General features: G+C 40.6%; 1 protein-coding gene across 1 annotated transcript in view; it reads right to left on the reverse strand.

The window, feature by feature from the left end:
• dlg2 (discs, large homolog 2 (Drosophila)) overlaps nucleotides 1–13,067 on the reverse strand; it is a 190,462-nt gene that overhangs the window by 140,021 nt on the left and 37,374 nt on the right. The window contains exon 4 of the mRNA XM_041952695.1: nucleotides 12,584–12,652. Within this exon, the coding sequence (XP_041808629.1) occupies nucleotides 12,584–12,652 (69 nt within the window). The remainder of the gene's footprint in view (nucleotides 1–12,583; nucleotides 12,653–13,067) is intronic.

Genomic DNA, 13,067 nt, shown 5'->3' on the forward strand with positions numbered 1-13,067 from the left:
ATACAAACACAGCACATACAGTATATTGTCAGGAGAATAGTGCTTCACAGTGGCTTCTTCATTTCTGACCCGTGTGTACGGGTCGGAACAATAATCCAACAATTTAACCACTTCAGTGACCTCACACATGGCAATTATTTGACTTACACAAAATATAGTGAAAAGGGTGCAAGCAAAATCATTAGACATCTGACTATTTGCCATTTCCAGAGAGCCTGTCCTTTTCACCCCCTTGCAAAGCAGTGCTGTTTCCAGGCAACACAACCGATCACAAATCTACCCGGCAGGCTGCCCTGTAGTGGGAGGAAAGTTTTATTCTTGTTGCAGAGGACATGGTTTCTACCCTGGCCAAGAATTATTATCTTAATGCTGTTAATGTGTAATTCACAGACAGACAGACAGACAAACAGGTGGAGACACAGACAGACGGATAAAGAGATTATTATATCTTCATATTTCATGAATCTGGTATGTTTTCTTATAAAAACTAGTATTTTAACTTGCCTTAATTTCAAATTACACCCAATTTATTTCCATAATTCATAATTTATTTGAATCAGCCAAAGAAGCTGTCAACGTATCCTCGAGGGGAGAAATGCGACGGCCTCACAACACAGACACCTTTGGTCAAGTGAGGCAAAAATAAACATGCTGAAGGTGCCAGGGATCAGTGGTGTTGGTGTGACATGTTCCTCTGTTGGTGGAAAGACGCGTTTAGTCATGCAATCTGTTAATGCTTCACTTGCTGTTTCTGTCCCAGATTGCAGAGACTGTAAAAGTGAATTTGCAGATTATAACAGGTTGCAACTACATGGAATCTGTCTCTGTTTGTTTGGTCATTTGTTTGCTGGAGTAGCCTTTGGGTCAAATGAAATGTATTTAGTGTGTAACTGAACAATTTGGGAAGCAAATATTTTTCTTTCCCAAAAATGGTGTTATTAACCCGATCCAAAGGTAACAAGTGTTATGGCCCTGTCACAGTGTCTGGTTTTGTTGTTTTCTGGGTTTTTGTTGTGTGTTTACAAAGTGTTTCCCTCCCGTGCTCCCCCCCAGTCTGCTATTCTTTCCCCACTTTCTCCCCACACCTGCCCTGTATCAGCCTCACTAGCCCTGGTCGCAGTGTCTCCTCCCATCTCTCCACCTGCGCCTCATTCCTTCATTAGTTTAGTTTGTATTTTGGTCCAGTTTTCAGTTCAGTCTTTGTTCAGTCATCTGCTCAGTTTGCAAGCTTTAGTTCAGTTCCTGGCCTGGTTGATGCCTCTCCTGCTCCCAGTTCCAGGTGGCTGGCCGACACCTACTCTGAGCTGCAGCTGTCACTGGTCACTTTGCTGAGTTTCATCAGCTTTCTGTTTTCCTGACTCCACTGGCTCCCCTGACAAGTCTCCCAGCTACCAGCCTCCAGCCGTGCTGCCCTGTTGCCACCCTCCCGGTCTCCAGTCCTGATCTCCAGCTCTGTCTTCGGCTTCTAGAGGCGCTTTGCGCCTTCACTGCAGCCCTCCATTCTTCAGCTCCCTGGCAAATTGCCACTGAGGTGTGATGCAAGATGTTTCGTGTGCTGAATCCTGGATTCAAAAATTTGTTCTTTGAATGTCCACACAACACATGGGCTGTCTGTCAAGTGAAGGCACTGTAGTTGCCAGAGAGCAGCAATTTTTAACAAGCGGTGACATGGACATGCACTTAATGATAACAGTATCCCAGGTAGTATTATTGAATCCAAAAAGGTTACAATGCAGACCTAAATCACTACACACCCTGTCTTACTGTAACATATTTATCATTATCTCATTCGACTTATGTTATATCCTATAATTAGTATTGTAGACTATTCGATTCTACTTACATATACTAGAATAGTATATGTTAGTATAGTTATACATATACCGTATGCATATATGCTGCACATACAGGCTTTGTTAAGAGTTGGATCAAGCCTGTTATTTTGAACATGCACAGTAATCCATTAATGCACATTTATGAAAATTGGCCCCGTATATTGTATGTATTGTTCTTGTTTCTCTAAAAATAAAACTGATTAATACATTTAATAATAATAGTAGTAATAATCATGTTAACATTACCAACATCATCTGTATATTCATGTAATGTTTCCAGCATGTCACAATTTCATTGCCAAGTCCACCTTTTTGTTGATTAGCAAAAAGAAATTCTAATCATGTCCTCGAAATTATTACACAGTTTTATTACTTAGATTGTACAGTTTTTATTAATCTCTTTTTAATATATGTCCTGTCACAAAAGGTTGAAGAGTAACGCAATTTTGATTCTGTTTGTCCTGTACATACTGCAGAATTGACAATAAAGCTGACTTTGACTTTGACTTTGAAATAAATGGCTAAAAAATTTGGAGAGCTGAAGATTACATTTGAAGACACTTGGCTGGAGGTACAATTTCTATTTTGAGATAATGATGAGGCAACAGCAGGTAGGATTAGTCTCTATTGGGTGCTATAGGTCATGGTTTTCAACAGAGGTCACACGGATGATTGCATACCTCTATGAAAAGATTAAGATCAGCATGCAACTTCAAAGCAACTTGAAGTCTTTTGGATTAAACCCAAACTGTGATATTTTAAAACATTAAACTGAGAAAGCGTAGGGAACGTGTTTCAAGGTCGTGCAGTGAAAATAAAATGCCAACCATTTACAGCACAAAACAGAAAGGGTTCAGAAAGTGGGGAGAGGAAACTATGCAGACAACTTAGCCTCATGTATAACTCATTAAACTTGAACTCTTCCTTGTGACTTCTGACTAAAATACCTCCATAATGCCAATTAACATGACACTGATTGTCAAGTTGTTAGTGCAGGAGAAAAACAATTAGTGTGCATACTGTACATGCCTGTTAGCCATTCACCCATGAGTGCATAAAAGACAACAAAGACTTCTTGTTCCACCCTGAGTTCACTCATGCTGCCTGTTTCCTGAGTTATCATTGGTGAATCAATGTTATTGACTGGTCACAAAGCCACTCATCTGGTTTCAAAGGGCTGGAAGCTCCTCGCTGATTTAGGGGTGAAGGCTAAAACAGTGCACACAGTGGCTGATAAGGACTCTAATAATGCAAAGGCAGTTTCAAAACTGCCCTTATGCTGACAAAATCAAATGGAATGGAAAAGGGGTGTAACGGTACACGTATTCATCCCGAACCATTCCATGTATGACGTTGGTTCGGTATGTGACTTCCTCAGTTTGGTATGCTCTGCTGCCTAAACAATTAGACAAAAAAGTCTATTTATGTTGACTACTGATGCACATGAAACAGAAATTACAGAGTTCAAGTTTACCAAGAAAGTCTGAGAAGTGCACCGGTGTCATGTTTTACACAGACATGGATATTACATAACTATTATTACCGTGATAAAAGCTTAATCACATTAAAAATAATACACTTTGCTGTGGCTGCGATAACATGCAGGTAGAGGGATATGCACAGACTCATAGAACTGGAGTTACATCCACTAACCACTATTTTCCTTGCTGTAACACCATTCTGGTAACATGAAGATGGGGAGGTAACAATATGAACAAAGCATGCCAATTTTTACTGTTGTTGGCTGCAATAACCAACATAGAAGTCTTCATCTACTTCTATCATTTGAGAAAGTAAAGACCCAGTGGATTAACTTGTTAATGTGTCCCCACAATAACAGGATACTTCTTTGGCTATATGTGTGTGCTGATCATTTTTCTCCAGACTGCTTTGAGGGCCATTACAAAACATGGTTAGCTTCAAAACTGAAGCTCAAGGAGAGATCAATACTGACTTCATTTTATTTTCATTCGATTCATTTCATTTCCATTTTCATTTCTAGCACACACTCACACAAACAACACACAATGCTGCTCTTCTTATACCTGGGAGAGACCAGCACTTGCATTTAAGTTGGCAGCTGCAATAGACTGGCACCTCATTAAAAAAGCTCCAACTGTTACTGAAGAAAGTACCCCATATCATGGGCGGTAACCAACACCAACCCCAGCAAGTAAGATGGCAGTTGCTGATTCTACAACTGAAAAATGGGAAATAGACTGGCTTGGCTTTGAGGAGGTGAATAAGACGATTCTCGCATGCTGGGCTCACCCCCCCAACATAGCCAAACAGATAAAAGCTAATAATGACTTACTGAACCAAACCTCTAAAAAATAATTCCAATTACAGTCAACAAACAAGCTAGCATCATTGATTTGCTTTTGATAAGTAACATTAACATTAGAGACTTTAAAATGTCTTTGGTTTGACACCTCAGCTTACAATGTCAGCAAGTTGACAGTACATGTTAGGTTAGTAGTGAATATTAGCTAGCTAATGTTCAAGTTATCTTTTCAAAGATTTTCATTTAAGTCACTACTGCCACATGAGTTGACACAATGGTGACTGAGCCTATTGCATACTGATGACAGTATTGCATATCTGCAGTAATAGCAAGTGGGTGCCAGCTTCAACATTCCCGGAAAAGATGTTGTATTAATGCAAACTGCTGTACTTTGGAAACACAAGTTGAGATTTAATATGAAGTCACTGGAAATGCAGTGTGTTTGTCTGCGCATTTAATCGCCATTGTTCATAAAAAATCCTTCTACAAAACATTGATGTCATTTTTTGAGACAACAGGGAACAGCTATAGTGAGGCAGCAGGCAACAGGCTGCACACCTCCAACTTCTCAGCAAGGCAATAAACTCCTGTCAGTTTCGCTGTGCCTTGCTGTCCACAAACTGATGCCGTGTGCAGCACAACTACAGATCATGGTTGCTCACAGAATGATGGAAAAAGGCCAACCACTTCCTGACATCTTCATTAATATGGCAGTAGATGGCCCCATTCTGCCAGTCTTTCATTCATCTGTCGGTCATTTACACTACTGCTATCGCTCTTAAACTGGTCAGATATAGCCCACACTTTTACAGAGTGATGCTTCCTCTTCCACAAAATGATCTTTAGCGAGCATTAACAGAAACCAGCACAGAGAAGGCATATTAACAAGGTAACAGCTGAGATTTCTTTTTTGTATGTAAATAACCACAGCGAAATAAATTTGCCATCGGGTGAAATCAGCGGTTGCTGATTTAAACAAAAGGGTGTCTCTCTCATCCAGATGAGAAAATCTAAAAACAGCAACAACGGCAGAGTGTCAACACACTCATGTAGGAGTGGTTTCTTCCTGTGTTTTTTTCGCCCCTCTATTTTCCTCTCATGCTGAACTATAGCACAGTACTCATCATGCCCCCGAAGCATTACATAACGTGGCTATGGAATGAAAACTGCATATCATTATGCGTGCACATTCATTATGGAGAGCTGAATACTTAAGGTAGTAGAGCTGAATATAATATTCACAGTGTCATATGAGATCTTATGACATGAGCACTAAGAGAGCGTCTTAAAAGCTCAGTATGACTGCTGTATAATCTATTCATTATGAATCAAGGTATGTACAGAGACCAGAATAACTGGGCATGGTATATTCAGAAGCACTGTTTTGTTTACCAGAAGTTAAGGTGGCTCAGTTAATATGGATACTGTGAGGTCGATATGGCAAATTCTCACCACAGTGCTTTACGAATGTCTTTTTCTACAGCACTCCTCCCATGACACCTGCATCACTGAGAGCCAGTGATTCAAAGATAGTAGGACTAATCTTAGGTTTAGCATTGTGTGGGCTGAAGTTAAACCTTATATAAAGCATGTTAACGATGCTGTCCGGTATTCCTTCAGGTCCATTCCACACTACAGGATACAATATGCGGGAACTACCTTTTGGAAATGCTGCTTAAAACATTTGACTTGATCTCATAATCATCACAAATCAAAGCATCTAGTTTATTTTAGAGCTAAATGCATGTTCTTATTTTGCCTTTCCTTTCTGAGCTTATTGACAAAAACACACCGCCATTGACTGATGCTTGCTACGACAAAGACTGAAGAAGTGAAAAATGTCACATGGCCACATCACAAAGTATTTTCAAGTGGCCATCAGTCAAATGTACTATATCACTGAACTGGACCAAAAGTGCCCAAATAGTAGGGATGGGTCATAACAGTTCTAACAGTCAGTGTAAAAGTGTCCAGATAAATTCAACAGCCGAATAGTATTAGAGGGCTGTGTGGTCACTGCTGCAGAGGAAAAAAGTTCCTCATCACCACAACACCTTGCTACCATCCTTCATCAGCAGTGCAGCGTGCTCTGCTTGCTACTAGCTCCATTCTCAAGTTAGCTACTTGGTAAGTCAGTCTGCCAGTCTAAATGAGTCTAAAGAAACCTGTTCACTCCCACATACGGTATGACGGGTAAAGCTAGCTGCTAGTATAGTAAGTCTACAAAAACTATGCACAGTCATTTGAGAGCAAATCCCTCTCACTCCGTGTGTGTGAGTGTGTCTGTGTGCGTGCACGCACATGTGAGTGGTGGGGTGTCTTTGAAGAATGGTTGAATAGTTAGCAGTGAATACTGAATATTGTCCATCCCTACCAAATACACCATCAGTTTTGGTGTCTGTGAGGAGCTCTGTGGAAGACTGGTTACCTGTGCTCTGCCTCTTTCTCAATGCATGCTGGGATAGGCTCTAGTCCCTCAGCTGAAAACAGCTGCATCTGATAACAAATTGAATTTGCCTTCATTTCCCAAGATTCTCTTGAATTAGTTGCTTTAAACAGCATCACCTTTATCTGTGACAAGCTAAAATCTAGTGTAATCAGAGGTAGAGAATAGCAATAAAGTGAGTGGATTTTCTCATTAAAGTCAGTTACACAGCATCAGTGTTAAGTTTGCTGATATCAGCTGACATTAGCCGCCAGAAGCTACCAGACCAAGTAAGAATGTGGCAGCAAAACTCCTAAGTCTTGCTAACTGCTTTTAATTTTAGCTTGCTGCAGTCAGAAGAGGTCAACACAGAGCTACTCATCAAGAGAGGCACACACAGTGCGGATGTGTTTGGACATGTAATAGCAACTGTGGCACATTAAAAAGACAAACCGTCTAATCTGTTTTTGTGCATGTGTCCAACCCCAATGCTGTCTATGTGAGTAAGCAGTAGGTTTTGTAACAGGAAGAGTTTCTCAACAGGTCCAAGTCGAAGTTAAATCCATCTACATAACATCATTTCCAATCTCAGATTTGAGAAGCTCTAGCTAGTAATGCTTTTTTAACTTGATAAATAACTTGATAAATATCTGTCTGTCTGTTTGATTCATTGTATAAAAGTTTCAGCAGCAGCTAAAATAACACCTCTATAAGTTTCCCAAGGTACTGTTAATTGGCTGATGTTTGACAGACAGACATGAGATACAGTCTTCTCTATCTTTATCTATAGATAATCTTCTATAGATAAAGATTCTATTTTTGAAAACGAAAATCATGACCTCAATCATGACGTCAACAACCTGCATTTAATATTCCAACACTTTCTCCTACCAGAAGGCTACCACTTTGTATGAGGCACTCTAAGTGAAGAGAAGCACACTGAAGTTCGCTTCGCAATGGCTTTCATGCAAAAGACAGCGTGAATATTTCACCATGGCTTTCAGGATATCACCATCCTCACTGACCAAAGGGGTCTCTGCTCTTGCCACATACTGTATGTGTTCTACAAGATGCAAGGAAGAGAGAAGTGTATGTGTCCATCTTTCACATTTCCCAGCCAGGACTGCGGGCTAACTCTACCAGATGTAGACTTGCCTATACTTGGCTGCAAACCACTCAATGGAGATTTTCCGCATAAATGACGAAGAGAGCTCTGTCAGTTTCACTTAGAATGGTCCATGCAAGAAGTCAGTGTGACGTTAGAGTGATGTAAACAGTAGGCAAGTTGCTATAAAAGGAATAACCTGTCCACTGATGCTTTCACTGTTGCTAACTCAATGCAGACTGTATTGTTAGGTTTTAACATCAAAATATATTTCCTTCAATTGTGATCATTGCTTATATATTCAAAGACATTGATTTCCTCACTTAGAGGATCTACAGACACACTAACATGGTCAGCATGCTACTCTGACACAGTACACAATGACAATGTTGACATGCTGATGTTCAGCAGGCATAATGTTAACCATGTTCACTTCATGTCTTAGTTTAATGAATTAGCATACAAACATTTGCTACTGTAATAAGCACTAAACACAAAGTACAGCTAAGTCTGATGTGAAAGTCACAATCTGTAGGTATTTGTTCATAAACCAAAAAAATAAAGAATTGGACAACTGACCCGATGATGGTGCTGTATGGAAAACTTCCAACAACATTACTGTACTTCAACAACAATCAATACCTCAGTTACTTGCTTTCTGTTGTAGTCACCTGTATTATGACATACATTATCATATAGAACACCTACAGGAGGTGTTAAACAACTGGCAGAAAGCTTATAGCATATATATAGTAGCCTACTTAACTACCATACATGAAACAGTGAGGTGTCTGTAAGGAACCAGAATTGACGAAACATTTAAACATCATGTTCTAATGAACAAAAGTGTTGTGTTCTTTTTCATACTAGTTATGAGGAGAATGATACAAGTGTCCTTGCACAAGAACGTACTTGTAGCCTTGACGGAAACATTGCTATGATAGGAGGATTCTCCTCTCCAACATTGCAGTGGCCATTTACACTGTGAAGTGCCTACAGTAATAGCCCAGGGATAAGATTTCAGTGAAAAAAGTTCTTATGTGACATTTTTACAAATAAAATACTGCAGTTCTACAGCTTTCATAAGGATTTGGGTATCATAATAATGCAATAATATTTTGCTTTCAACCTTAGCCAAGTGGACTCCACAGCTTTCAGAAGAGCTTGTGTGCTATGTGAGCAGAGGGCTGAAGCAGAGCCACAAGCCACGAGCCGGCTGACAGAAGTTCAACCCAACTTCTACTGCCATATCTTAGCAGACAGGCAGCCGGGCTCTCTCTAGTTTGCTGACTGACACACATGCTGTGGTTAGAGGGAAGAAATGAATCATTCTCTCACACACATGGACAAACAGACCAAATATGACAACTCATTCTGTCAAGGAATAATAACCCACAGTAAATATGCTGAAAGCATCCTACAGCAACAATGAAAACAATTTATTCAGCACTTCAAAGCAGGTGATGAAGACTATCAGGATGGTGAGGGAAGACACAAAAAATGCTTGCACATGCAAACATTCAGAAAAAAACCAACCCATAGACACAGGCTTTCCTCCTGTTTCACTGCATGCCTCATTCTCCCACAGTGCTCATTCTCTCTCTGTCTCAGTCTATGGCTCCTTCTCATCCCCTCTCCAGTGAATCATTCATTCGTGCTGCTTCTCTTACCTTAGTGGTGACAATGCAAAGACAATCCATGCTGGCCAGACAAAAGAGGAGCTCTCAACTTATGCTCAAATTCATCACCACTAATATCACCACTGGAGGAGAAAAAGCAGGAAGGTGGAGAAAAAAAGATACCAGTGTGAAGAGGCGAGGAGGAAAGATAAAAACAGGTAGGGGTTGCTGAAGAAGAAGAGGGGGAGGAGAAGAGGAAGAGAGAACACACACACACATTCACACACGCTGGCGAGGGAGAGAAGCCACAGCGGACAGATGTTACTGCATGTGGGCCCCTTGTGAGGATAGGGATGCCTCCTCCACAACGCTGAAGGCAATCAGGATTCCTAACGCCATCTCAGAGCCGAGTGTGCGTCATCAGCTAAAACACGCGCGCACGCACACACACACAAACACACTAAAAACGCTTAGCAGCTGTCCCGGCCTCCTCCAACAACCCGAAATCATTCCTTATCTTCTCTCCCTCTCATCCATCCTCTGTCTCTTGTTTTCAGTTCATCCTCTCCTCCTCTCTCTCCTCTCACCGGGCTGAGCGACTAACCAGCGTTAGAGGATGAGAAAGAGAGCGAGGGAAGAGAGCGAAGGACGTCAGCCAGCGGAATGAATTAGATTCCCATGCTCAGTGTCTCGCTGGCTATTAGCTGCTGTGGCAGACTGCTGGAACTTAATAATAACACACTGGCTTTAATTTCATCTGCAGCACTGCCTTCCACTGACTTTTCACTGTGTGTGTGTGTGTGTGTGTGTGTGTGTGTGTGTGTGTGAGGTTTGACTAGCATGGAGTTTTAAAGATGTCGGATCTTGGAACTGGGATTTAAGCAAACTGCCGATATTTAGTGCAAAAAATAACAATTACAAATAAACATTCAGCTTTAGGGTTTCCAATAAACTTGTAACACTAAAGGACTCTACCAAAAATACTTAATATCAAAACAATCAAAAGCAACTTCCATCACAGGAAGCTGGGCAACCCTTTAGCAGATGTTTGATTTTAATAAAAAGCCAATATTGCCTGAGCTCTCTGACTCTATGAATAGCTCTTTGTAAAGCTGCGGCAAAGAAATGCAAGGACAGCAATGCACTGCTGATGAGAACAGTAATGATAGAATGCAACACAAACCGCTGACTGTTGCCTTCGAAGCTACTTATGTAACAATGATAGGATGTTGTGATATTTTTTATTTTTATTCACTTATTTTTTGCTGATGAACTGATGCCTGTCAAGTGGTTTAAACAGCTGGTTGGACACATGTATAAATGCATGTATACAATCAGTTAAAAGCCATTCGAGCATGCTACAATTTGATTTACACTTACAACAATTAGCTTTTGGCCAGAAGTGTAACGCTGAAATTCAACCAAAACAATTCCTCCACACCGCCGTGAAACACTGGCAGGAAGTTCTGTCAGTGGCACTTTTTCACCCACAACCACAGTTTGACATCACAAAGGGACAGAGCCACTGTAGACTTTCATCTACAATTGTTTCATGAGACGCTCAAACATAACAGCAAAGTATCACATGGAATTGGTGAAGGAGGTCAAAGCCATTCTACCAACTCAGTGGTATGATTTGGTGTAAGTGGAAGATGCAGTTGAGGATCAGTCGACATATATTGCACAAAAATGCAAAAAACTTCTTATTTGACCACACAGTTTGTTTATCATTTTCTTCCTGCACCTTGATACACATTTCACTTCATAAAACTTGATAAAACCAAGGATCAATTAAAGGGTCACTAAGTCTTCCCTAGTAGTAAATAGGGGAAATCACACCTTTCAGACCAATTTGTACCAGTTTTCTTATCTTTCATGTATCAACAATGAAAAGTCCAAATGCACAGATACACCACAGTTTGAAGGTACTAATGTCTGTCCATCAGCAGGTGAGAGCCTCACATTGTTTTCAAAAAGCCATTAAATGCTGAGATCATCAGCAGACGATTCATCCTATGCTTCATCTGCAGGACACTACGACTTTATTGTAGTGCTGAAGTAAATAAAGAAGATAATACAGTCCTGTAAGTGTTTTGAGAAGCTGAAGCACAGTCGATTTGTGCTGTGTACTAAGATTTAATAACTTGCCATGCTAGTTAAAAAGATCCTAACTCCCAGGTAAACTTAGCCACTCCCATGTTCAAACATCCCTGTTCTTGAGACTCTAAGCCTCTGAACTACAGCACATTCCCCCGCCTAAACTCTTCTGGTACCTGTTTGCTGGAGCCATCCTGGTGAAAAGGTTTGTTGCAGAATTTGACTTCGATTACTGCTTTCATTTGTGGACGAAGCAGCAACCCTGCACTGCCAGCCTCTCGTTGTTCTTATTGAATACAGTACATTCAGCAGCTAAGGCTGCCTCTGCCAGAGCAACAGGGCTAATCTTTTTAGGTGATGCGGCTCAGGCAGCTTCACCTTATTGCATTAGAGAGAAGGAGTGCTTTAAACTCCTTTGTTAGGGCTGCCACTCATATACACAGACTACGTAGGTGTGACAAACTTGGAGTCGTCAATGTATGTGAACAAGAGTGCTGACAGTGCTAATAGCCTGCTAGACGGATTTACTCAAAAGCCTGCTCTACTCTTTGACCTTGAAGGTGGCCTGTACCTGACCCCAGCACATTCTCCTTTCATTTTCACAGTCATTTTCTGGCATGGCCACTAAACATCATCAGATCACTTCAGTGAAACTAAACTTAATTTGAGAGCATTTTCATGCAAGACAGGTAAAACATCTGCACTGGCTCTTTTCTTAACATACTATGTTATTTCTGTACAAAGATGATAAGAAATGGAACATATTGTCATCTTTTCTACAGATATATTTCTCAAGTTTTGATTTCTGTATAGCACGCTTAAACCCAAAAATACAGCAGCAAGTATTTAAACATACTGACTGAAAAGAATGTATAGTATGTGTGGATGTCATGTAATCACTAGGTGCAATGCAAATCCTGCATGTTATGAACAGAACAGTAAGATAGGACCAAAGGACCAGGTGTTACACTATTAGGAAAAGATGTGTTGTGCTACATAGTAGTATTCTACCATGCCATGAGTGACAATGAGACTAGACCAAAAGATCAGATCACACAATGAAATGGACCAGAACAGATGCTGGTAACAAAAACACAATGAGTGACTTGGTCTGGTGTACCGTCCCAAATCAACTAAAGATTCCACAAACCCACTGCAAGGCAAACACACTGACTGCATCCACACAGAAAGAATGTATGGCTTTAAGAGGTAACTCACCACTGAAGCCTTGGTGCTGCTCTCTCCCTGCTCCATCCCACTGGGTTCTGAGCTGCTCTGCTCCCTCTGCTGGGAACAAAAAACAGGGACATAAGTAACTCATCACAACCAAACAAACTGTAACATACAGACCTGAAGGTCCTAAAGATCAGCTGATTCAGTCTTTAAGGTAATGAGTGTTTATAGCCTGAATGCAATGTGGATAGGCCTGATATACTAATATAATGTAGGCTGGTGCTGTGTATTAGAGGAATTTTGAACCGGGACAGTGAGCAATGAAATTCTAAATAATATGGCACATGGTAAATAAATCTAATATAACCTGAAATGGGACCTGAAATGCTGATAGTTAACCAACCAGTAAAAATGTATGTAACATTTATGTTAAATGCTCAAGAATAACAGGAGCTGTTAGGCTTATGCAAGTTCTCACGATGGGGTTATCATCAGCTGGTCAGTCTGTCGACTGCTTTAGTAAGTCTTT

The sequence above is a fragment of the Chelmon rostratus genome, chromosome 14 (genome assembly GCF_017976325.1).
Source record: "Chelmon rostratus isolate fCheRos1 chromosome 14, fCheRos1.pri, whole genome shotgun sequence".
In the NCBI taxonomy this organism is placed as follows: Eukaryota; Metazoa; Chordata; class Actinopteri; order Chaetodontiformes; family Chaetodontidae; genus Chelmon; species Chelmon rostratus.